This window comes from Tympanuchus pallidicinctus, unplaced genomic scaffold, assembly GCF_026119805.1.
Source record: "Tympanuchus pallidicinctus isolate F22 unplaced genomic scaffold, pur_lepc_1.0 scaffold4, whole genome shotgun sequence".
NCBI lineage: Eukaryota > Metazoa > Chordata > Aves > Galliformes > Phasianidae > Tympanuchus > Tympanuchus pallidicinctus.
This window is the reverse complement of record NW_026294758.1, coordinates 24571377-24594841: the sequence shown is the minus strand read 5'-3', so window position 1 is coordinate 24594841 and position 23465 is coordinate 24571377. Positions and strand designations below refer to the sequence as shown.

General features: G+C 41.9%; 1 protein-coding gene across 4 annotated transcripts in view; it reads right to left on the bottom strand.

The window, feature by feature from the left end:
* Window positions 1-1097: 1097 nt before the first annotated feature.
* Window positions 1098-23465, bottom strand: part of MCC (MCC regulator of WNT signaling pathway) — a 199187-nt gene continuing 176819 nt past the window's right edge. For all 4 annotated transcript variants that reach the window (XM_052700982.1, XM_052700981.1, XM_052700983.1 and 1 more), the window contains 4 exons: window positions 18565-18771; window positions 17509-17606; window positions 5590-5712; window positions 1098-4558 (listed from right to left, as the gene is read on the bottom strand). In XM_052700982.1, the coding sequence (XP_052556942.1) occupies window positions 4378-4558; window positions 5590-5712; window positions 17509-17606; window positions 18565-18771 (609 nt within the window). In that variant the 3' untranslated portion in view covers window positions 1098-4377. The remainder of the gene's footprint in view (window positions 4559-5589; window positions 5713-17508; window positions 17607-18564; window positions 18772-23465) is intronic.

Below are 23465 nucleotides of genomic sequence, written 5' to 3'. Positions count from 1 at the left end.
CTATACATGCACAAGGACTTGGACTGACTCAGATATTGCTGCCTAAAGAAAACTTTTCTGTGCAGTGTTGCATGCCTTGCAGCAAAATAGAGCCCGTGTTTTATTCTGTGGCTCATGCATGATGGTTTATGTCTTCCTCCTGTTTCTTTAAAGAAAGAAGTTAAATCTGTTTTCCTCACTGGTATGGAAGTGGCATATCAGTGCTAAGTAGAAAGTACTTACAGCTAGTTGTGGGTTGAACCTATGTGAAGTTACAGATTTTATTCAATTTCCATTATGTTATCTTGAGGAGGGTTTGTATTGGTCAGCTGTTTGATTTTAGTAAATAAAATCTGTAACTATCTGTAACATCGGTTGTACTGATGATTGTGACTATAATTTTATTCATGGATGTAGAAACTGAAGCACACAATTTAAAAAGCAATGACAAAATTGACATTTTCTTCTATAATGTAATTTCTCTTTAAAATTAAATGACTTTATGTACAATCTCGCTGAAGTATAAGAATTACTGATTAGAGTGAAATGTAGTGCCTGTGCTGCTAGTACAGCTTATTCTTTCACTGTAGAATGTTTAACGTTGCCTTAAACTAGCTAGCAACACAGATAATGTTTGTGCCAGTAAAAACAACCGTAGTACATTCAGAGCCAGTCATAAAGGTGGATAAGAGGCCCACTGAACACAGTGGGAAGAAAAACCTTTTTTTAAAATAACGTTAGACTAAGCAAGGGGGGTATGTGATGTTCAGTCACTTCCAAGAACAAAAGTTTTGGTCCACATAATCTGAATTTAAGGTAACATACAGAATGTGCCCTCCCGTTTGTGCTGCGTTTCCTGAATCTGTAGGGGGTGCGTGGTGAACACCTGCGTTCTCAGCTCTCTTACAGCACTCCTGGCAGTGTCACGCCATCCCCCTCGCTGCCTCCTGCATGTGGCAGGGGGGTTGGAGTCTCATGATCCTTGAGGCCTCTTCCAACCCTGGCCATTCTGTGATTCTGGGGCTCATCTCAGGGAAGGTGACCGTGCTGCCCCTCAGCAGAACCTCTGAGCAGTGTAAGATGACACGGTGTGGCAAAGCAACCACAAGGAAAAGAAGCAGCTTTAGAAATTTATTCAGAATATAAGAACATTTGTAAAATAAGTATTATAAATGTCTCTGTATAAATAAATGCAGTTTTTACAGTTCTATATCAAATAAACACAAAATAGCTATTTTACAGCAGCTAAGAGACTAAAAACCAGCAACACATTTAAAGCTATTTCAGCAAGGTGAAAAGATTCTAAAATTACAATGTATGGTACAGTATTAAATGAGGTTTTAAATGAGAAACTTCTATTAAAAACAGCAGAACAATACTGACATAATTAATGCAATTTTAGACATGTGCTATAGCTAACAGTACATTCAAGCTGGTGAAGATTTATATGCTTAGTTAGAAAAAAAAGTACTTTTTTCTGAACACAAAGAAATAAAAGGTTTCATGCACTCCAGCAATTAAGAAATAAGACACCCTAAGATTAATGAGTGAAAAAAAAACATTTGTGGTTCTTGCCAAGATAAACTATTTTTCTTGCTTTGCTAATGTATTAACTCCACAAGTGTTAGGTGAATTAAGTGTTGGGTCACTCAAGTTGATTTTTGTGTCAGTGATGAAGTTCTTGTCCATACACTGCTGTGCTACCAGTTCACTTAAAGGCAACTTGCAACTTGCTTCTCAGTACTCAGTCACAGGATTGGAGCCATTTTAATCAGAGATAACAGTTTCCACAACAGCAGTAAGCCCTTCACCGTGACCCTGCTGCCCTACTGTAGAATGCTGACAAGCAGTAGCTGATGGTTTAGGCAAAGTAACTTTTGTTTTGGCAAATTACAGCTGCTGCTGGGGCTGTCTGATACCAGTCTTGCTGTCCTACTTACGTCCTATGGGAAGAAAAGGAATGTGGCTTATATACAGTTAATGATTTATAATTCACTGTGGAACACTTTTAGAGTGTTCTTGGTAGGGAAGGTGCACAGCAAAGGTAGTAAAACATCATTCAGTTTGTGCAGAACCAGCAAATCATTAGGCCTTAGGCTGCAAAGAACACTGCAATTTTCTATGCTTCCTAATGTACATCTTGCCTATAAAGACAGGTTCAAATGCTTTAAGCTTTATTGCATTACATGAACTTAATGGCTTCTTCAGCTACCAAGGAACAGAACAACAGGGCATAAGGAAAGCCCATGTAAGAGTACTGTCTAACTATCTTAAAGTGAAAGGTTTATTTCACTCTGACAATTTGAGATGACCTCACACTAGATGGGTGTTCTAGATCCAAGAAGACAAAACTGTAAACGGCATAGAAAATGATCAGGTGTATACTTCAGACACAAGTGTGGTCAGCCACATGGCAAAAACAAAAATGCTGTTGACAAGAAACTTGTTGACCAAGGATAACCAGGCCATTTAACAAAACCAGAGCAACACTATCTATTCCCTCAATAGTCTGGTTTCAAAAATATCCATTTGCATTATAAGCAAGTTAAGAAGTACAATTAGCTTGACAGAATGGACTGATCTAACCCAAGCCCAGGGCATCACTACCTACAACTCAGTTTTGAAATTAGCACTGTTTTAATGTGCTGCTGCAATCAACCACTGAGCGTGCTGGCTTTGTTGCTCATCTATCACACTCCGGTGAAGTATAACTAATCATTACTACCCTAAGGAAGGAAGAAAATGGCAGCCACAGTAGAACAGAAATTACCTCCAGCATGCTTTAGGAGTTTGCCAGGTATGTTTGTCAGTAAGTAAAACAGATGCCAGTAATGAAATCAGAGGTGTAATGATCAGAAACTGCTCCAGATTAAGTTGAAAACAACACCTAACAACGCTGTATTCTGAAAATAAATTCTCATGCCTGTAAGCCTAAGCCACTAGTAGATAAAACCAATCCTCTAAAAATACTTTGCTTGAACTAGAAATTGTAGGACTGAATAAGAGAAGTTTTTGTAATTCTACATGTAATAGAACTTGAGGTGCAATTCAGCACATAAAAACAATGATGGACAACTCCTGAATTCTGAGTTACTGGAGAGAACTGAGCTTGAAAAATGCAACGTACAAGAGTAACAGCAACAGGCTTACAATGTTAACGTTTAGCCAAACTAAAAACAAGTGTAAACAAGGAAACTGTCTTCTGTACTCACTCAAGAAAAAACAAACTGCATTTAAAATGGGAACTCGGGCAGTCTCCCATCTTTGCTCTGTCGAGAAATCAGCCCAATCCCCATGCTCCACTTAATACAATAGGCCAACATCTCTCAACTAAGTCACATGATAATGCGCTAACATGATGTGGCTTAAACAAAAGAACAGTAAAATTAACAAAAGTTAACCTACAAAGCTCTATGAAGACCTCATTCACATTCTGTTTGTGGCTGTACATCCATACACCTACTCATTTATAGTTTTGCATGTATGCATTCAATATGAAACAGGTACATTTCTACTGAGTACCTTTTTTGGTTAAAAGTATTAAAATATGTCATTCTACCGCATGACAAAAGAAAGATGTGCTGAAATCTCTATAAGTGACAAAGGCTGCCTACCCTCTTATGGAAAATTTTGGCTATCATGTACTGACAAGAAAACTCAACTTTCACAAATTACTTGCAAACAAACCCTGCGCAGTGTAAATAAATAGCAGATGATGGCTTGCAATCTCTGAACCACCCTTGGCACAGACTGTTTATCTGGCACGGAAAAACTTACAGCCTTTAGTCCTCTTACAGACTCATACGAAATAAACCGTCTTTTGAAGAGATGCAACTTGTTTTAAAAACTGTTTCATCCCCTCCCCAAATCAAAAGCATCTTTCCTACTTTATTGTCACTGTTAGTTAACAGTCATGCTACTGTGAAGCACAAAGCAAACAAGCCTATGAGCTTCCTGAACTGCAGCCTTCTGTTTAGACGGCTTAACCATCTGAACGTGTCGTGAGTACAGCCATGTGCAGAGGGACTTGGGAATCAGAAAAACTCAGATTACCTGCCCAAATTTAAAACCTATCAACAGTAACTATTTTCCTATGTCCTACTATCATCCATAGGACATAAAATGGAAGAGAACCTGTATGAGTAAAGACATAATGACACAGACAATGAACATAATTATAGCATGATAATTCAGGCACTGCCATTTTACATTATCAAACAGTACTTAGTTAATGCTTAGATTATCCCCATAACTCCTGGCTGGACAGCTGAGATCTGAGAGATGGTGCTGAACTGTGCCTGTGTTGATAGGTCAGATCTCAGCGCTGAAGCAACCTAAAAGCCAGCCTCTAAAATAAAGAAATCTGTGATGGCACTAAGATCTTTGAAAGAGATGCATTTAAAGTGAAGTTTCATTTGTGTGTGGTCTAGAGTTCTCTTCTTCTAGCAAAGCTATTCTTTGTTTGAGCATCCTGACTTGTGTTTCATGTCTCTCCACCATGGCCATCATTTGCGATTCCAGTTTCTTCAGCTTGTTTTGATGCTTTTTCTTTGCTTTTTCATATGCTGCTACCAAGTTGCTGTTAGAAATACAGGGCAATATACAAAGTCATTCAAAAAATCTTGCTCACAGCAAGTGCAAAAAAATAACCCCAGCCAAAAGCAAAACACGTTTTTCAGGGCCCTCAAAGATTTGGTCCCTCTTCCTGAAATGTACTGGAGCTTTAAAACTCATTTGATCTGAACACGAATCAATGCTAGCCTCTGTACCTTCTCTGGACAAATACACATCTTTACCAGTAAACTAGTTACTCAAAAATATTTTAACAAATGGTTCAATACATAAAGAAGACTTGGTATACTAAACGTGAAAGTTGGCCTACTGTTCTGAAACACTAAATATGTCATGCTTTATGATTCTCTTATGGCCAGAGTCTGATTACAAAAATCCAGCACTGAGTAAACAGCTGCATTTGAAAATTAACATGAGAGTAGGACATATTTTGCTAATTTGTCAGCTGCTAAATATCTTCTATATAAATATCTTTTACATATCCACCTGGTTCAGCAGGAGAACTTGTGGTAGGCACTGTTCCTCACCACAAAGACTTTCTCTCCTTACTGTATCAATGAAAATTACACTGTGAGAAGCAGGCTCCTTGTAGGATGGCAGATAAAACCCATGTCCTCAGTTCACCCACATGTACTGACCGAGCAATAAATTTTAAGTGTGATTATTGAAGCTGGTTTGTTAAAGAGGCTGGAGCCAGAGAAAAAAGGAGAAATTTATGCAAAATAACGGATTTGGAAGTCTGATAAATTGAGGGACTTCTTAGTTTTTTGTTTGTTTTAAACAATATGGCACTTCCTAGTAACTCAGTTACAGTCAACCAGTTCCCTCCACTCTGTTTTTAGCTATGTCGTTTTCAGCATCCTCACTAGGAAGCCTTAACCTCCTCCACATCTAACCTTCAGAATTCAATTTATGAGAATGCAAGGATCCAGAAATGGTCATTATGACATGGTGAGAATTAGAGTGCATTACTAGAACAAAGCAAAAAATATATATATATATGTCAATGGTGCATCCATCTGCTGGGAGATACTTTACCTGTTTGCCCTTTTCAGGTCATTAACAAATTCTGCAGATTGCTGGTGTCTGATTTCACTGCTTTTTGTGAGCCTCTCCAAAGCACTCACCAGTTCCTGCACTCTAGCTTTCAGTTTCTTCTCTCTGTATTGGAAGAAAAGAAAGGAGAAAACTATTCTCAAAACAGAAATAACACTTCAGCTTGCAAAAGCATGAATGGTAATAATCAAGTTTCTTTGTAAGTTGTGTTTCCAGGTAAAAATATTTAATATAACTTAGACAATGAAGAAAGTCATTATTATGTTAAGCTTTTCCAAAATCTGATTTTATAAAATTCACTGTTTTGGAATACAGGCTGAGGCACAGCAAGCAAAAAGGAGCAGAAACCTCTGTGGTGGGTCACTGCCTTGTATGTACCAAATCACACTAACAAGTATCTTGTAACAATGTATTTTTTAAGGGTACCTGGAACCTGCCAACTTGTATGTCTTTATTTAGCATCAAAAGAAACTATAAAGAAAAATCAAGTATCATGATGATCACATAAAAAGAATTTGATTAACAACAGCACACCAGAATTGCCCTTAAGCTTGATTTACTAAACAAATCTTTAGAAACAAATATTTGGAAATGACTACAGATGCAGAGCAATGTCACTTGATTTCAGTTACAGTCTCCAATTTACTCAAGCAATCTAAACTACAGTGTGAATTACAGTAGATCAGTGGTTTCCTTAGGAGTCAGCAAATTCAGTTCATATGGCAGTGAGAAGAAGACAAAGATAAGAACAAGAAAGCAGAGAACAGACAGAAAAGATCAAGCAAAAGAAATACAAAATGAGCACAGGAATTTTTTCTATCAGTAACTCCTTCAAATAAACCTCAATAGTGAGATTTAAAATACCAAAACAATATAATTACTAATACTTAAAATACCTACAAATTACGAACCAAAAACTAATTACAAGAAGTGTGCGAAAACGGGAGTAAGGTATCTTACCAAATCTCTGAGAGCAAAGCAAAAGTGGATAATGCAGAAGTTCTAGGGAGAATTTCAGCTGGCTCTCAGAAGCACTTTGCAGTGAGGGGGAAGGAGGTGTCAGGAGCAGGGCCTCCTTAAGGCAGCTCCCAGCAGCCTGCGGCCACATGCACAAGGTCTTCCCTCTTCACCCCAGCTGCTGGTGCAGAGACAAGGGGGCCCTTCTCTGGAACTCATCCTCATGACACAGATAATTCAGAGGGAAAGCACTGGCTCTGGGGGAAAGGGATGCGGGGGGAGGGGTTACACTGGGACAAGAGAGTGATTTTGTAATGCCAAACCTTACATGGGGAACTCGGCACCTATAGAGGTATGTGACTCTGCTTTATGTCCTCGAACCACATTGCAATGATTTGGTTTTCCTCATTTTTGTTGCAGCGTTGCTGCGCTGGACTCCCTCTAAGTAAGGCCACCACATGGGCTGCAGGAGCCATGTAGGAGTGAGCGCTCCTCACACACACCACAGCACCTGGGCACCACCCCCGCCGAGCTCACGGTGGGAAGCCATGTGCCTGCAGGAACCGCACCGCTGGAGCGCAGGAATGTGAAGCCTGACAGCCGAGTGAAACCCCATCCTGAACTGAAACGAACACCTCCTTGTACAGAGGAAGACAATAACTTCTCCACACTCAGTCACCCTGTCAGAACCATGGAATTTTCTCCAGGAGAGCTGGACACGTGCTTATAACCCGACATGTTGTGAAGGCCTCCTGCAGGCTGCACAGAAGCTGTTTGCCCGCTCACCGCCTGCAGTGCCTGGGCTGGCCCGGCTGCGGCAGCATCCTACAACCAGACAGCCAGACACGACAGCACGTGGCACGCTGCGCCGTGTCCATCTGCCTCAGCAACAGAACAGCTTTGAGAACGGCCAGGGGAATATTCAGCACGCTGCAGATGCTGATGTACTGGCCAGGTGAATGAGAGGCCTTGTGATGAGGAACTGTCAATATTCTCACGCGTCCTTTCACTGACGTACTGCACTCTATTTTCAAATTATTCAATCTTTTCCCTTAGGGGTTAAAAGCTCACCACCTCCCACCCCAAGTACAAATTTTATTCCTTTGCATTCCTTTTTTAGCTGATGGAATGCCTCAGCACAAAGTACCTTTGAAATTTGTTTCCTGCAAAGAAAACAGGAACTAAACCAGTTTTTACATGCAGATGAAGACAAATAAGAAACCCATCATGGGTCAGACATGTCAGCCAACGTGTGCGTGCTGCTGTGAGAGCCACGGCATGTGGGACAGCAGATGGTGTGAATTAGGTGTCTGTCAGCTCTGAAAAACTCAGGGGCTGTGGGGAAAGCTCAGTAGCACAGTGTCCTGCACTGTGGCTAGGCAAGGGAGAACATCTGCAGTGTTTGGGGAGAGAAAAACTAAAATTCCTATCTATCTGGTCAGTTTAACGTTATGTGGGAGAAAAGGAACAGCTGTGAAAACACTGTGTACAGTCAGCCCAAGGGAAGGAATCCTGCAGAGCCACAACACATAGCAGCCAAGATCCCTGATACACCTGGGGTAACAAAAGCCATGTGGAAAGAAATGCAATGGGGAAGGCTTGGAGGAACTTTTTGCACACAGTGAAGTTGTCTGCTAAGGTGACTGTTACCTGGTAAAACCAGTCAGCTTTTGCACACGTGCCAGCCAGTCATGGTCTGAACTCAGTTAAAGCATCAAAAAATTATTTCTTTCAAATCTGTCCTGCAACACCTTTGTCTACTTCTTGCCAAAGACACAGTGAGCAGACTGCTAACATCCTGGGCCTCTGTGAGCTGCTTACACAACTCCCAGATGCAAGCTCCCAGACATACACAGGTAACAGAATGTAATGCTACTAATCTGGGTCCACCAAAGCTAGATTTATATCACTAGGACACATGCATTCTCCAGTGTGTAGTGATGAGATCCAGACACATCTGTTGCCTTTTCTTGATGTTGAGGTCAGTGGAAGAGTACTTGCCAGTGCCTGCTCTCCCATGCTCATAATACTCTTCTCATTTCTAACACCTATTAGCTCTGCTTAGACAGAGAACTATCCTCATTGTGTCTTGCCAGAACTTATTCTTTAGTCTGGCAGCAAACAAAACTAACAGGGGATTCTGAGGTGCTCTGTCTTCATAAGATTTCCACAACCACTTCACTTTCCTGATTGTTACTGCAAACCAGCATGATCATAGAATTTCAGGACTGTTTGAGTCAGAAAGGACCCTTAAAGTTCACCTAATCCAACTCCTCTGGAATTAACCTTTACCTGGATTCTCAGAACACCATCCAACATGTCCTTGAATGTCACCAGGGATGAAGCATCTACGATCTCTCTGGGCAACCTGTTCCAGTGCCTCACCACCCTTACTGTAAAGAACATCTTCATTATATCCTGTCAGAATCTCCCCTTTTTAAATTTGAGACTATTTTCCTATGTCACAACAGATCCTGCAGAAGAGCCTGTCCAATTCTTTCTTACAGCCACCCCTTTAGATACTGAAATGTTGCTCTTAGGTTGCCCTGGAGCCTTCCTTTTTCCAGGTTGAACAGCCCCAGCTCTCTCAGTCTGTCCTTGTAGGTGAGGTGTTCCATCCCTCGGATCATTTCTGTGGGTCTTCTCTGGACACACTCCAACAGGTCCATGTCTCTCCTGTACTGAAGACCTCAGATCTGGATGCTGTACCCCAGCTGAGATCCCACCAGTGCAGAGTAGAGGGGTACAATCACCTCCCTTGCCCCGCTGGCTGTGCTTCTTTTGATGTGGCCCAGGATACCGTGGCCTTTCTGAGCTGTGAGGGCATGTTGCTGGCTCACGTCCAGCTTGCTGTCCACCAGTACTCCCACGTCCTTTTTAGGAAGGCCTGTGCTCTGTGATCTGAAGAATCAGCCACTACAGGCTTAATAAAACAGGATATTCTAAAACAATAGTCCTCGTCATGTGCAACATCTTTTCCAGGATGAGAAAGTGTCAAAACTGTGAACTAGGGGTGGAGATGCATTTCATGCCACCACATGAACATCCTGCTAGGGGCTGTCTTACAGTTGTGGCACGGCCTTCGGCTGTCAGCGTCTGGAGAAGAATCTAGTGGAGAAGGCTGTATGCCAAGCTCACACTGCTGTCCTACCCCTGGACTGTGGTACAGAAAAGAAAGAAGCTGAGAAAGCAGCTGCATGTTTTTTGATGGAGGCAAACATTTTTAGGTCAACACTAGTGTTATGATCGCCCAACTCACAGCTCAACTGGACTGCAGAAGTCAGCACAGCTTTTCTCTCACCAGTTCCTCTTCCAGTTAGCTACTGAAGCTAGAATGGCAGAAAACACAGCCACAGAACCTCATGGGCACAAAGAGAATGAGTGTGTGTTCAGGGAACAAACTAATGATCTGAGAGTACAGTTCACTTACAGCACACGGACTCTATGCTGCAGGGCAATTAGAAAATCAGCTGGGGAATCCCTTGACTACATTTTCCAAGAAAAAGTTCAGAATAGTGTATTTGGAGGCATGGAGCCTATTCTGACATCTACTAAAACAGTATATCCAATAGAATGTAGAACATGCTGGTAACAAAGACTTTTGTTTTTTATTTTCACAATCAAAACATTCAGTGGGCAGTTGCCAAGCAATTTTCAAGGGCTTTTTGTTTCAGACGGGATGGTTTTAATAGAAAAGCAGGCTGAAAGGGCCGAACATTTTATCTGGTTTCAAGGCTACCACTGAACAGAAGGTGGAATCCTGCCAGAGCCATACAGGAAATTGTATAACACAGGGTACATTTCTGAAGTTTCTGTCAATTTGGCCTCCATACAACACCTCCATGTTTGGCCCAGAATAATGTAAGTGAGGTCTTCAGCACCTTCTCTTTTCTCTCCTGTCTGGGATTTCTGAGGCATGTTCAGATTTATATGCCAGAAATCTTCCTAGGCAAATCTTTCTGCTCTTATCCACCTCATGCAGAATTCCCATATGTCACAAACAGAAAGCCACTCTCCCCTGGCATTTGTAGAGCTGATCCTTCTGCTCGTGGCTTGGAGTGCCCCCAGCTAATTTCCCTCTGGTAAAAGCATAAGCTATAGCTCTCTTGCCCTGGGGTCAAGAGTACCTTCAGCTCTTGCCAAATCTGGGGTTAGAGAGGAACAACAAACTCTCTCCAGATCAGGAGGTAAAAACAAGGCTGAGGAGCTGGGAGCCTCTAGGAGCTTTTTATCCAACATCTCACCATCCAAAGGAGCATCTTTTTCCCCACCAGAAAGCACAGCTGCTACAAAGCAGCCCTTCAAACTCCTGGGCCTGAGTCAGTGGGGCACCATGAGTTCCAGTACAGCTTCTGCCCCTGTGCTCATGTACAACAAGCTCTGGGCAGCAGCTGGGCAGGGAGTTCTGGGAAAAAGGGCTCGCCAGGCACTGGGGGCTTGCTGAAGCAAGAGGAAACCCCACAGAACAAGAGACCCATGCTTCCTACTTCCCATGAGCAGCTCCGAGCCCTTTCCTGATATCCTAGCACATTATCATTTCCTTCTGCCATTTCCAGGTCCAGCTGAACAGGGTGACATACAGTTATTTTTTCAAGGCATTAACTCTTCTTTCCCCAGGAGGTCACAGATGGAAATTCAAAAGGAATGCAGATAAATTCTTTCATCAGCAGCTTAAACTAACATCTTATGTCAATCTTGCATGCAGAATCCCCAGGCCAATTCCCAAGCATGCCTGCCTCACTGGTTTGAACTGGCCTGCTGCAGAAACCAGCTAATATGTAACAGACTTTATACTTAGAAGCACCAAATAGCACTACTTGAATGCTAAAGGATTGTTAAAATAGCCCTCCCAAAATGCTGCATCTTCTTAGCTCATCTCCTTGGGCATTGGTAGACGTGAGAATACCAGCACTGCCTGCTGCCCAAAGAAGTATCCTTTTCTGACCATAAATAAGATACTGAATACTTTAAAATGGCACAGCTTTTGTGATGCTTTTTTGTCAAGACCTTGAGTAGGTCTCAAAATTCGGCACGGACCACGGGCATGTGTTAAACTGGTAGCCCTGAGATGATCCTGGAAATGGATCAGCTGCTGGACAGGAGAGAAGGCCCCGGAGAAGTTGTGACAACTGTGATAACCTACCTGGTGGTAAGGAAAACTACTTATTCCACATGAACAAATTATACAAATTACACTTATCGGTAATGCATGTAGCAAAAACAGCTAAGGTGCTCTAAGAAACCTTATACAACCCTTATATCACTGAGAGTCATTCTCTCACAAGAATCCTCTCAGGTAGGCTCTCCTGGGGAATTTCCACAGGGACAACATGCCCTCCAAACCCTTCAGGCAACCAAAGGGAACCACACAGAAGACTGCTGTCACAAAATAGAATCAGATTTCAGATCCCTGAAATCTGCAATGACCGAACCCATGTCAGAGTTCTGTATCCCCAGTTTTATAGACAGGACAACAAGAGATCAGAAATAAGCAAATATAAAATACCTAGCAAAAAGCACAAGATGATACAAAAGGTACAGATGATACTGAAAGACTTCTCAGTAGTTCACCATTTAATCAGCTGTAGTTCCATGGAAACATAGGAGGCATTACTTTTGGAGTGACCTTTTTGTATGTGCCCCAAGGAAATTCCTATTCACTATTTAATGCAGCCCTGGCTAGCTGAGAGGCTGGACACCCATTAGCTAGAGTTTTTAATTCCAGACAGGCAGTATAATAGCTCTGTGCAATGCTTCTGTTAAGACAAAAATATTGTTTGATAGTCCTTCTGATTACCACCCTTTTGCCTCTGTCTGGGGACTTTCCAATAAGTACAATCACTTAGCAGCTTCTCCGGGTTCAGAAGTCATCAAAAGGCAGAAAAAAAATCACTTCTTTGTTGTATGGCCAAATGCTAAGTCATCCTTTGTGTGGTAGATACTGAATGAAACATGTCTAGACTGACAAAATTCATGTGACTCTGCACAGCACTTAGATCACTGTTTTTTGTCAACCCATTATCCAGGCGAGGTCTGAAAAGTCAGTCTAGGTATAGCATGCTTTGTCCACTATGACTGTTATCATCCTTCCTGCCCAAAATACCCTGATGCGTACAAAGGACCCTTTAAAAACATACATAAAATACTGAAAATACAGAAAACTCAGAAAAGGAAAAAGAGACAACACAGCACTGAGGCTACACACCTCAACAGTTAGAGCCCTTCTACCAAGTGGAGAGGAAGATTTTTCAGTCTTGCCAACTTGGCCATTTTTCATAGAATGAACAAACTCAGTTGATAAATAAATAATAAACAAATCCATTACATCAACCTTGTTATCACCCTGCTAAAACAATAAAACTGGCCTCTGGAAAATACTTAAGTGTCAGGGCCAGGCTATTGCGCTGCTGGGAATACATTTTTGCTCTCTCAAAAATAAAGTATGTCCTGCCAACAGATTTGTTTATGGACGTGTCAAATTCAAGAAAATGGTACTAATTCATAATTCCATTAGGAAAGGAGAAAAACAAAATTGCGTAAGATGGGTACAAAGTATTTATGCTTGCCTGCACTGAAACATGTCTCTGAACAAATCATCTGAATTTGCAACACCACTAACTTGGTAACTTAGATTTATCTTCAGAACATGAGTTTGCAGGTAACTTTTATTTCTACTGGTTATATAGTGGTCATGGATAACAAAAACCATTTTTGCAGAACGCAGAATACTAAAACACTGCTAAGAGAAACCCTGAGGCTGTTAGTAGAAATATGTTATGAAACAGTAAACTACGAATTGCTCCTGCCTTCGATTTCTTCTGACTGGCACCAACACTGGAAACTCAGGGAGCTTCATGACATATTGTTGGATTTCAGATTTCAGAAAAAAACCCACATCTGCAGAGAGAAGATAGGCTACTTCTGCAGATAAGGCTGCTGTGCTGCACAGCTTTTTGCAGACTAAGAACATCCAAACGCTTCCAAACTACCCCAAAATCAAAAGGATGATTGCATCCTGCTGTTTTATTTGGGTTTCACTCTGCTTCAATTAACTCAGAAGAACCTGACAGTTCTGCAGCAACAAAGAATGGAAAAGCAGCAGTTGGGGGGGGGGGAGGGAACTACCAGAGCTTTTGTCTCAGTGAAGACAGGGTGGGAAAAGGGTAGCAAGCAGGGTTGCCGATTGTCATCATATTCCTCTCAGACAGAAAGAACCAAAAGCAAATGTATTTTTGAATCACATCAAGTTTGAGTCTCCTACCCTTGCAGCTGCTGGCTGACCCATTCTGTGTTGTGGCAGCACTTGTGTAGAGGAGAATATACTTTGATTACTTCTAAAGCTCTTTTATGAATCCATGATGGTATAATTTTAATTGTTTTAGATGAAGTTCCATCTATCCCAGTACCCCAGCTAAGAATTGCTGGTATTTTTTTTAGCACAGCTGTTGCTAAACAAGTTTCAGAATGCTTTCTCCACATGCTAGACAGACTTTCTACTAACTTTCAGACAGAAGACATCAGGATAAGGAGACAAAGAACTGAGGCAGACTCCACCAGCACACTGTTGTGGGAAAAATACATGCTGTCCACACTGCCTATGGTAACGACGCTTGAGCTCCACTGGCAGCAGCAATCACATTTAGTACAGCTGTATTTCCATTACACAGAGAGCCTTCACTCCAGAATTTATGTACAGTTAAATCGGATTATTTTTCTTCCCCATTTCTGCCTGACAAACTGTACTTGCTAGGCTCTTGGCTAGAAATCCATGCTAATCAACTTAAAGCACAATTCTTTTTATTCTGTGTTGTCAGCAAACCACATGTCATGACTTTACTCAAGTCTCCACTAACTCAGGTCACTGCTATCTTCTCAAAATCCAGGAAGAAATAACAGGAACAGGAAAAAGTTACAGTCTGAATGAAGACAGAAGATGCCAGTGGAGCTGCTCACTGGACTAGTATGGAGTGTGAGTGACAGAGGGAGGCCAGGGCTCCAAGCAATGATTATGCAAATGTGTTTGCTGATGGGTTTTATCTGCCTACATGCAAGTGATGGTTTACCTTATTTTAATCACAGAACGATGTTCCCAGTATCAAACAAACTAAACATTCGGCTACTGCCAGATTATTAAGTCAATGGTAGGAGAGGTATTGATTTTGCAGCATAATGATCTTACATGTTCACCTAATGTCTTTCAGGTGTAATTGTCCCTAAGGCACATCACAAGCAATGGTAAAAGCACTTCAGGATTGAAATACCGCAGCTGCCAGAAAGGACATTCCACCATTTAAGGGGGTGCAAACATCAGAAAAGCAAAATGCACTCATTCCAGTCAGAATTCCCATAACATTCTGGACACGTTCAAAATACAACCATCTAGTTAGATTCTGTATACCTTTATCTCAAACAACCACTTAAAACAGTGGATGTATGTATCGTGGAGTTTAGCACATAGCTGGAGCAGTGAAAATGGCTGCACAAACAATCGCCTAATTAATGTGTAACTGCAAGCTTGGGATAAGACCTGGCTGTTCATAAAAGCAGCATGTCAAGACATCAATTTTCTCTTTCCTTGGAAAGCTAATGTTTTACACAACAGTGTTCTCTGTAATCAAATTGTAGCTCCACATACATACTCAGGAGGCAAATGCAGCATCTGAGTCACGAAAATCACTACAATTTCCTCTGCTGTAACTCATATCCAAGTTTGGACCTGCAAACACCCATCTCAGCCAAAGATCTGAATTCAAATCCTATAATTATTACAGGTTTTCTGCACACACGCAAACAAAATATGTCGCTGCTTTGTGTCCCATGTTCTTGCTTGAATACAGAACAAACTTCCTGACATTTCAAACATTTAAGGATAAAGTTCAACTGAATTTTAAAGAACTTTAAGGGTAATTAATAGTTTGCACTCAGTACCACGAAGTCTGGCCAGCATGCAACCGGGAGCAGCTGATGGGATGCTGTGTTGAGGCAGTGAGCAGCAGGAGGGAGGTGCCACTGCCACAGGATGCACCGGTAGCTCTGAGGCCACGAGGGCTGGTAAGCAGCTTTGCATTCAGAAAGGAGAGTTCTGCCACCCCTGGTGCTCATTGCGAAGCGTGGCACAGCTCAGCTGAGCAGGACAGCTCTGCTTCAACTGTGCTGCAGATCTGGCACTGCTGCAACGGGACTGGCACAAGTGGTGCCGAGAATCTCATGCTGCTCACCTGGAAATGCAGTGCAGAGCAGAGAAGGCAAGGTGGGCTCGCCAGCTGGATATGCGTTCTCTTCCCCAGCCCCACTGCAAACCTCCCCTCTGTACAAGTACCCACGTGCATGCTCTTTGCTCTGAGTAAGCAATGGGATTGACAAAGGGTGAAGGGGGACAGCAGAAAAACCAAAACAGAAGAGGTTCAAAATGAGTCACATCCCACAGTCCTGGAAAACTGTGGTAAATGGCTTTCCACAGAAACATGCCTAGGATACAATCAACTTATCAAAACTTGAGCGCAAATGCAGTGTGTATGTGACATCCCATGAAGTGAACACAGTGGTTCCCACATGTGGAACCCACAAGTTTGCAGGTCTTAAGTGAGAGAATCAAAGGGACATGGCCAACCTCTTTTCAGTAGTCTAGTAGTCTGTGGGGACAGCACAAGGGAAAACAGCCATAAACTTGAGCATAGGAAGTTCCACACCAATGTGTGAAAAAACTTCTTCACAGTGAGGCTGATGGAGCACTGGAACAGACTGCTCAGAGAGGTTGTGCAATCTCCTCTGGAGATGTTCAAGACCTGCCTGGACACCTACTGGTGCAGCCTGCTGTAGGGAGCCTGCTTTGGCAGGTGGTTGGACTCAATGATCTCTAGAGGTCCCTTGCAACCCCTACAATTCTGTGATTCTGTGAATGGAGCTGAGCACCATGGACTTTTACCATAGAATCACAGAATGGGCTGGGTTGAAAAAGACCACAACGATCATCTAGTTTCAACCTCTCTCCTATATGCAGGGTCACCAACTACCAGACCAGGCTGCCCAGAGCCACATCCAGCCTGGCCCTGAATGCCTCCAGGGTTGGGGCATCCACAAGCCCTTTGGGCAACCTGTTCCAGTGCATCACCACCCTTTGTGTGAAAAAATTCCTTCTATTGTTTAACCTAAACCTCCCCTGTCTCAGTTTAAAACCATTCCCCTTTGTCCTATCACTATCCTCCCACAAAAAGCTGTTCTCCTCCTGTTTATACAATCCCTTCAAGTATTGGAAGGCTACACTCAGATCTCCCTGGACCCTTCTCTTCTCCAAGCTAAACAAGCCCAGTTCCCTCAACCATTCTTCATAGCACAGGTGCTCCAGTCCTCTGATCATCTTAGCAGCTCTCCTGTGGACTCGCTCCAAGAACTCTGCATTTTTCTTGTCCCGGGGGCCCCAGGCCTGGACGCAGTGCTGCAGATGGGGCCTCACAAGAGCTGAGTAGAGGGGGACAATCACCTCCCTCTCCCTGTTGGCCGCTCCTCTTTTAATGCAGAGCCCAGAACATAGCTGGCCTTCCAGGCTGCAAGCTCACTCTGCTGGCTCATGTCCAGCTTCTGGGCTGCTCTCAAGGAGATCTTCCCCCCGTCTGTGTTAATACCTGGGATTGCCCCAGCCCAAGTGCAACACTTTGCGCTTGGCCTTGTTGAACTTCATTAGGTTCACATGTTCCCACTTCTCCAGCCTGTCCAGGTCCCTCTGGATGGCTTCCCTTCCCTCCAACATAGGAAAGTTCTTAACTTATCAAGTTAAAAAGAGCAAAAGAGAAGAGAAGCTGAGAAGAACATTGATCCTTTTCATTCTCAGAGGTGAAGTCTGTAATCAATCCTAAAAGCATTTGAAGGTAAGAGTATGGGCTTGGAACTAAATGTCCCCTTAGACCTATAAGACAAGTCACATTTCTTGTGAAGGAAGCTGCTTACCGCCTGAGTGCATTTGTAAGTTCAGCTGTCAGTTCACTTTCATTGTATGGTCTCAGCTCTGCCAGTGTTAACGGTGTTGCGGTGCCATCGCTGCATTCCTAAGAAATGAGTCAAGATCATATTTGAAGTTACTGTCTTAATGGGGGAACTCAGAAAACCTCTATCACAGCTACTTTTGAAATGGTGGTGAAATAAACATCACAGTGTTGTGAAACACAGCAGTGCATAAATATACCAAGAAATGGACCTGCTAATTAATGCCACACAGACTCTTCTAAACGATTTTTAAACCACTACAGTTCATCAATTTGCACAGTTCTAGTCTAGCATCTGTAACTGCTGATGCTTTGTATTGCTTTTTTTACTCACACTTGAATCAAGTAATTCTTATGACGCTTTGCCCAATTAAGTGGGCAAATGCTTTACACAATTAAGTAAGGAAACAATTATGCACTACCTCCAGATTTTGTTTTAAAACACACTATTGAGACACAGCACTAGAATGGAATTAAAATTTTTCTAGGTATCACTACTTCCTCATGCAAATTATTAACGTCAATGCAGAAATGTGTTTCTTTAATATTATACTGAATGGATAGGATGTAATAGTTCTCAAATCATTACAGACTGATTTGCAAAAAAAGGCTTTTGTTACAATGCTCTAATTGCTTCACAGGAATGGTATCTAATTTTTTTCCTGGTTAGCATTTGAGTGGGGGTTGGAGGGCAGTTTTTTGCTCTTCCACTGTAAGTTTCCAGTAAGTAAGTGGCAACAATTGAGACATAACACACTTAACCAGAATAGCCTGTGAAGAATGGCTTTGTTGTAATACTCCTTAAAAAGACAAAGTTATTTCTGTCCAGGCTTAACAGTAATTCTGCCAAGTGTTCAGAAGTAACAGCATGTACAGAACCACCTAACAATCAGAGAACAGAGAAAGGACATGAACACACTAACAAAAGCAAATGATTAACATGCTAAAGATTACTGTAGAGAAGTGGAAAACACAACAAATAATGTTTGTGCTGACTTTGGAACTTATTTTGACTCCTTACCTTTCCCAGTTTATCTTTGCTTCCACTGCTGGTTGAGCTGAGAGATCTCATTCTTTGCTCTTTTTGCTCTTCCACTTCGGACTTCAAGTGTTCAATATGCACAAGGTAAGCCTGTTCCTGGGCCTCTCGAGTGCTAAGCTTCAATTCCAATGCTTTCTTCTCTTTTTCCAGTAGGTAAAGTTGTGCCTTGAGCTCTGCCATCTCCTCCTGTTAAAGAAACATTATCTGAATGCTGTTTCATGGGACTGTATATCAAAAAGAAGATTATACCAAACAAAGCATTCAATCCTGTTACTTGAGTGCTCTTTCCAGGAAGAACACTATCCAGAAGAGTTTTTAAGAACGGCACATTCTCTTTGTCAGGTAGGCCATTATGTGTTACAAGTGAGTATCACAAGCTGTGCCATCCCCTATCAGACATGACTAAGATGCAACAGTTCAGATATCATGCTGCCTAGAGTACTGGCTATCTGAGAAGGTTTGCCAGATGCTGGAATTGCTTCAGTTCTACTTTGTCCTTCATGTCCCTTCACGTCATCCTTCCTAAACACAGGAGTTTCTGAGATCCTGATCAAACAGCCCTAAACCGCTGGACTAGGTGATCTTATAGGTCATTTCCAACCTTGTGATTCTATGATTCCATGATTCTATAAATGCCACCCTCCAATTTCTTGTCTATACATACAAATTACAGTTGGTTCATCTCATCGCAATGGTACCTGAAGGACTAGGACAGCAAACACAAATAACTGTTCCTGCCTTACACCCAGCCTCTGTAGTACAACAAGTAGTCAACAAGGACAACAAAGTATGGCATCACCAGATCTATTTTTAATTTTCCTCCTCTAAATGGCCTAACTATTCACAACTGGAGGGCCACAAAGCTGCAGTTTTAAAAATTCTTCCATAAATATGATTCACAGGTACCTCATAGAACAAAGTCCAATTCTGAAAGCTAGTTCACATACATACATCTACCATTCTGACAGGTCTGTCAATCATAGTAACACAACAACTACTATGTGGGGACAGCCTCTCTACTTGAACATCTACTCTGTCAGTGGCTGGGCAGAAGCATATGAACAAAGCGTGAGTGAGCAGGGTTGAATGAAGTTCCAGCACTCACTCTTAACATCCCACAACTTGAATCTGATGGGCTGTCTTAAACTAGAAGTCCCTTTGTGTTTAAAGTTTATTCCATGGAATGTCCAGTCATTATGAACTTTTGTAAACCTAGTATCCATAAAATGCTTACAAAAACAATCCTAAAATATACACACAAAATCACACCATCTAACACACAAAACACCTCCAAAACAATAACTAGCAAGTTGGAACCACATTCTCATTATTAAAATATGGGAAGCTCTAGTTGACTTCACGTGTATTTACAAGCTTCAATTTCTTTGCTGAAGTTCTGAACAAATTTGTTCACTTTGTAAACATTTCAGAAAAAAAGACAATTGTTGTATATCCACCTGAAAACAAATCACTACTTATTTTTCATACCAAAAAAACATATTCTAGTCACAAGAATATCTGAGATGCCTTGTCTTACTCTTCAGAAGTATTTCTTGGTATGACATTTCTTATTAGCAAAGATTATGCAAACAATGCTGGAACATATTCAGACTAATCTTCTCTGAATAAGAGAGTTTATGTTCCTAACAAAAATTCATTGTCTGCATTAAATGTAGGCAGTGCATACAGGTACAGTACAGTTACAGAGAGCATACTATAACCAAAGTAATCTTAGACTTTTTCAGAAATGTAAATCGTGCAAAAATAAAATCGGCATCCTAAAACTCCTCTATTTTTTCACTTCCTTGTTTATGGACTGAAGTTTAGAAGCACAATCAGTTTCATTCTATGTGATTTGATTTGCAAAAATTTAGCTGTTAGGCAAACTTAATGTTAATTTCCCTGTCAATAGCAAAAAATACAAATAACTGATGAACAATGATGAGGCAAGTTAGTCATAGGAACTAAAATGGATTGTCTAATTGTATGTGCTTAGCTTTTTAATCCTTTATTTATAAAGCCATTAATCTACTTAGCCTGGTTAGTGAAGGCTGAGAAGTAATTTATGCAGAGCATTCTGGCACTTACGTAAATGTAAGATACTCTTGACAGAGGGTTATAGTCTAGCTTCATGAGAAGGGCATGACAAAATATTCCAAGGCTAGAAGTAAATCAGCCTAGAAGTAAGGGACATTTATGTTCTAAAAGAAGAAGGAGAATTTAACCTCTGGAATAATGGATCTATTGTACTTTATTCATCACTTAAGAAGTTTCTATTTAAAGACGAGGTGTTTGCTTACACGTCTTCTAGCTCAGAATAAACATGAGGGCCAGTGGTGAATTAACTACTTTGTTTATGAAGACAGTAAAACTAGATCATTATGTAGTCTCATATCATGAATACCCAAATTACCCTCCATATATCAGGCTTCTCATATCAAGGCAACTGGACTTGGAAGAGGGGATGCGAAGACAAAGCAGGGGTAATGTGGAAGAACTGTTACCTATTCCCTTAGGAAAGGATTTCCTAATTTCCCTTGGGAAAGGAAAAAAAAATGGATGAGTGGGAAGGTTGATAGTAAAGGCTAAAATAACTGCTGAGAATTCTGTTTTAGATATAGACTGTGAGGCAGGGTGATAACAAGTAATATTTCACGTTAAAAGTAGATCAAGTTTATTTATGGAGTTAATTAGTCTTTACGTATGCAATAGTTTTTTTCAATGAAAATGTCTTCTAAGATAGCATCTAAATTTAATTTCTATGACAGTATCACCTCTGCTTATCTATTACAGTGGGTTTTTTTGTTATTGTTTTTGTTTAAATTACAGAATTCTAGTGAATTGTGTGCTTAACAGAATAGCCTCCTCAGAGCATGGACCTGAAGTACAAGTGGCATGGAAAAAACAAAACAACAAAGGATGAGATAGCCAGCAGTGATTCTTTCAGTCAACTGAAGAAGACTTTTGTGATCCATGTAACCTCACAAGCTTAAAGTGATCCTGATGATGTGAGCCTGATCTTGGTGCCACGCAAAGTTATGGAGCAAATCAACTTGGGTGAGATCACATGGGGGATCAGGCCCAGCCAGCATGAGTTCATGAAAGGCAGGCCATGCTTGACCAACCTCATCTCCTTCTACAATGGGTGACCAGACTTGTAGACAAGGGAAATGCTGAAGATGTTGCCTACCTACGCTTCAGCAAAGCCTTTGACACGGTCTCTCACAGTATTCTCCTGAGGAAACCGACTGTCTGTGGCATGGACAGGTATACCCTTCTTTGGGTAAGGAACTGGCTAGAGGTCCGACAGGAAGTACTTAATGGAGTTAAGTCCAGCTGGTCACCCATTACAAGTCATGTCCCCCAGGGGTCGGTAATGGGGCCCATCTCATTTGATATCCTTACTAATGACCTAGATGAAGGGATTGAGTGTACCCTCAGTAAGTACCCTCAGTAAGTTTGCAAGTAAGTTTGACTCCAAGTTGAGAGGTGGTGTCGATCTGCCTGAGGGTAGGAAGGCCCTTCAGAGGGATCTAGATAAGCTGGAATGCTGGGCTGAAGTGAATGGGATGAGGTTCAGCAAGACTAAGTGTTGGGTCCTGCACTTTGGCCACAATAACCCCATGAAGTGCTACAGGCTTGGGGCAGAGTGGCTGGATGACTGTGAAGAAGAAAGGGACCTGGTGGTGTTGGTTGATGCTTGGCTGAACATGAGCCAACAGTGTGCCCAGGTGGCCAAGAGGGCCAACGGCATCCTGGCCTGCATTAGCAATGGCGTGGCCAGCAGGAGCAGGGAGGTGAGCATCCCCTGTACTCAGCACTGGTGAGGCCGCACCTCGAGTATTGTGTTCAGTTTTGGGCTCCTCACTACAAGAAAGACATTGAGGCCCTGGAATGTGTCCAGAGAAGGGCGAAGAAACTGGTGAGGGGTCTGGAGCACAAGTCTTATGAGGAGAGGCTGAGGGAGCTGGGATTGTTCAGACTGGAGAAGAGGAGGCTCAGGGGAGACCTCATTGCACTCTACAACTTCCTGAAGGGAGGCTGTGATGAGGTGGGGTCTGGCCTCTTCTCCCAGGCAACAAACAGGACCTGAGGAAATGGCCCCAAGTTGCACCAGAGGATATTCAGATTAGACATGAGGAAAATCTTTTTCTCTCAGAGGGCGGTTACGCACTGGAATGGCTGCCCAGGGAGGTGGTGGAGGCGCCATCACCGGCAGCGTTCAAGAGGCGTCTGGATGAGGAGCTGCAAGATGTGGTTTAGTAGCTTGTGGTAGCAATGGTTATGGGAGGATGGTTGGAATAGGTGATCTTGTAGGTCCTTTCCAACCTTGTGATTCCATGATTCTACGAAATACTGAGTACTTGCAGTTATATTTCAATTCTGAATTTGGGTGAAAACTAGAATGAAAATGAAGGACCCTTCATTTAATATAATCAGAACCACCACAACATTCTTAAAATTAAGATCTATGCTGGATGTGGTCATATCAGAAGAATAAAACAGCAAGGAAGTTCCACAAGTCATGAAAAAAGACTCCAAGAGGACCATTGTACACAAGATGCAATCTTTCATAAACAGAACAAATATGTCCTTTGGAACGCAGAAGGACAGCAAGGACAAGAATTATTTACATCCATCAGAAGTAATCTCCTTGCTAACTGGGGCATAACAACTGACCTCAAAGCAAGACCCACTGAATAATTACAAACCGCAGACAAGAATGTATTTGGAAGCATGGTTAATTACTGCTTGAAGCAAAGATCTGGATTTCACAGAAGCGCTGGTGGACCAATAAGTCTTATCTTCTGGATGAGTGAAAAATAAGGCAACAGAAGAACAGAATAAAATGTGAGGCTTCTTAACACCACCTCCAGCCT